The following is a 3,629-nucleotide window of genomic DNA, read 5'->3' on the forward strand; positions in this document are numbered from 1 at the left end:
CTCCGCACACTTGATCGGAGAAATCGTGAGTACCTTCGGTAGACAGCGATACATCAATTTCGCTATTTGGATCAGTCGAATCCGGTGGACCACCTGGTATGACACAGACTTGATGGTTGCAAGTCGGTGGTCCATTTTCAAGAGGATACAATGCAAAGCAAGATGTACAGCAGTTCGTGAATGTCAGAGTTGGATCTACTTGTAGCCAGCCGAAGATAGTGGCAGGTGTCCGTGGGATTCGATCCAGAATTTCATGATCGTAAGGGTGAAGTTCAGTCGGTGATTGAGTGGGCCTGAGTCCTTGTGTCAAAGACAGCTCAATGGTGCTTCTTTGGATATCCAAAAGCCATGAGGTACTTTTGATCGAAACATGGCCGAAGACGTTCATGAGAGCGGCCGCTAGACTTGCATGTAAGTGCAAAGGATTTAAAAGTTTCAAATTTAATTCAAAAAAGCGACCTTTGAGAATACAATCATACAATTAAATGTCAGTAGATATTGGCGACAGCACAGTTAATAAAAGAACATACTGCAGTCGTAAGGTTGTATGCCAGCCTCTGGCGCCGAGGCTGCATCAAGACTTTCATCGTTTGTCTCTACATAGTCGTCTGTGGTCCGTATGTTAGTTGGTGGGCTGGGTGTTGCTGGACCATGGGCTGACTGTGATGACGGTAAAACGGTCGGTTGACGATGAGATGCTGATCTCGGTGCAACAGAGGGCAGTCGAGGGGGGGTTGGCTGTAGAACCACTTGTTCGAGACGGGATGTTATTTCATTTAGTCGAAAGGAAGCGCTGCGCTCAGCACTTGCACCGGATTGCGCTTGATTCCGTAATTCCGCACGCTGATGGGCTTCGAACGCTTCCGGTCTGAGCTCGACACCGTTGCATTCTACGCCATTGGCATCTACGTACCGTCCTGAAATGCAATCGTATACTTGACAAGTACAGACCCGCCTGTGATATTGGCGACCCTTTTTCTTCGGAGATAACATCTTGGGAAGTGTTGGATTAGTTTCTTGGTGTTTGGGGACAAGTCTTACGAGCAAAAAGTGGGTTCTTCGTGGAAGGGTTTCTACAATACTGCAGATTTAAATAGAACAGGTGTGCATATCAATTAAACATGCGAAATAGTCGACCCTTCCAGGATATTCTTATGATTGTACAGTTTACTATACCCAACAATCATTTAGGGGTAAAGGAAAATACTGTGTTTCAGACGGTGTTTCTGTAGCCCTCACAATCTATGTATCTATATGTTGCCTTTGCTGATTTCTCAGCTTCTGCGCCCATCATGCCTTCAACTTATGTGGATGATTGTACATTTTTCTACACGCAATCACTTTTATGCCGGAAGAAAAGTGCACTTTTCTACATACAAGTAATTTTTCTAAACCCGTGGGTAAAGATGCACTTTGGTGTAGTGTTATTTGCTGATAGAATTTCCACGAAAAGAACAACTGGAATGTCTCCTTATGAGATGATATTTAATCAAGTAGCAGTATTACCAATTGATTTAGAGGCTGGGACATTTTTAGGTATTGATTGGGAAAGAATTACCACGGGAGAAGAATTATTAAAAGCAAGGATGGAACAATTATTATGTAGAGAAGAAATTATTAATAAGGCATATGATAAAATGATGAAAGCAAGAGTTCAAGGGATTATATATTGGGATAAGAAAAATGCGCATAGAATGAGGAAGCCATTAAAAGAAGGGGATTTGGTATTAACTTATAATAAGAGTTTGGAATTTCAATGGGGAAAATTATTCAAGAATAGATGGAATGGGCCTTTTAGAATTGTTAAACAACACGTGGGAGGATCTTATATTTTAGAAGAGTTAAATGGTGTAGAATTGTCAAGAAGATATGCAGCAGAACACGTCAAAAGATTTTATCCAAGGGGTATTATTCCAACAGCAGAAGAAGAGGAGGAGGTCACTGATGAGGAAGAGGCGCAATTATAATTACTTAAAGCATATAATAATATTAATTTCAAATAACTAAATATAAATATATATATATAAGATTAAAAAAGAATAAAAGAAAAGAGTTTAAAATATAAAGATTAAAAATAATGGATATGTTTCACTAGTTATCAATGTACATTTAATAAAGAATAGTAATATTAAGAAGGAGAAGATGGGTAAAGGCGTGGATCAAGCCAACTGGGAAGTTCATAAATGGTAGGAGTATATTCAGAATAATTATAATCAGTATATGGGGAATTAACAGAAGGAATTACGGGTGGATCATTATTAATTATTGGAAGTTCAGTATTAGGAGGATTAGTAGAAGGAGTATTATAAGGGGATAAAATAGCAGCATTTGCACGCTCAGCATGGTTAATAAATGGAATAAAGGTGGATACAGTTAAATTTTCATCCTCACCCTTTCTGGAAACATATTCAGCAATAGAATGGGCACGCAAAAGATGATAATGATTATTAGTAATGTTGGGTACTTCATATCCAGCTTCTTTAAACTGTCTTATAGTATCATCCAAGATCCTCCAAGAATGCCAATTTTGATAAGTAATATAGTCAAGTTTCCAAGCTAAATTATGTTCATATAATTTTTCGAAAAAGGGGTCAGAAGTAGTAAAATTGGTTTCAATTGATGAGGTTATTGAAGGATTTGGAGAATCAGGAGCTGAAGGTGTATTGTGTTGATTAATATTATAAGGATTTAAGAAATTGACTCTGATAGGTGTATTAGGCGTGTTTGTAGGTGGAAAATTATAAGCAGGAGAACCAGGTACAGGTGAAATATTGGTAGAAGGCGCTGCTGGATAGGCTAGAATTAAAAGAAAAATTATAAAAGAAAGTATAAAAAGAGTAAAATTAATTAGTATAAATAAAAACATTGAAGATTATTATAGTAAAAGAAATGAAAGAAAAGACTTACAGCATATTATACCAAGGTTATGGCATCTTTGACACGCAGGATTTATTTGATATAAGCAGGAAGAATGGACCATGCGGCATTGAACACAAGGTGAAGCAACAGATGGAGGTGTAGTGATAACCATATTTATAATTAAGAAGGATATTTAAAGATTTGAGGAAAAATTCGAATTTATTGAGTAGATGATTTATTTTATTGATTGGTAAACTGGGGGCAGTTTGGGAAGAAGAGGAGGATGTGGTGATCTATTTATGACATTAAGCAAAAAAATTAATCATCTTTACTTTACCAGTTTACTAGCAAACTTCAATATAGCAGAGAATTCGAAATTCAGGTTTTCAGATCAATTGAAGCTCTTAGAGGCTTATGTATACTTATTGGATCATTATTATGTCATCTTAGTTCAAAAATATTATTAAGATCAACATAGTTTACTTACAAAGTTATTACAAAAAGACAGAAAAAGAAAAGATAAGAAAAATTCGAAAATATAGGTGTAAAAGTTGGAAAATGGTTTTTAGCTTATTTATAATTAAGTTATGGGTTTTATAAGGTTAGAATATGAAAGAACAACAGTTTATTATACAGGAACAATTTTAATATTCAAGGTTGATAAGGGGAAACAGAAGTTATTAGCAGAAAGGTACTTTTTCGAAGTTGGTAAACAAGGGTTAGGCGTGTAGTTTACATATGTAATGGTGGTAGTAGTAGAAATTAAGGTG

The 3,629-nt window shown here is 36.4% G+C and overlaps 1 protein-coding gene across 1 annotated transcript; it reads right to left on the reverse strand.

Moving 5' to 3' along the window:
- Positions 1-2,128: 2,128 nt before the first annotated feature.
- Positions 2,129-3,031, reverse strand: MELLADRAFT_86121 (uncharacterized protein; the record flags this gene model as incomplete). Its single annotated transcript, XM_007419401.1, has 2 exons — positions 2,129-2,796; positions 2,908-3,031. 2 exons carry the CDS (start codon positions 3,029-3,031, stop codon positions 2,129-2,131), a joined length of 792 nt encoding a protein of 263 aa, XP_007419463.1.
- Positions 3,032-3,629: the final 598 nt, after the last annotated feature.

The sequence above is a fragment of the Melampsora larici-populina genome (genome assembly GCF_000204055.1).
Source record: "Melampsora larici-populina 98AG31 unplaced genomic scaffold MELLAscaffold_177, whole genome shotgun sequence".
Classification (NCBI taxonomy): domain Eukaryota; kingdom Fungi; phylum Basidiomycota; class Pucciniomycetes; order Pucciniales; family Melampsoraceae; genus Melampsora; species Melampsora laricis-populina.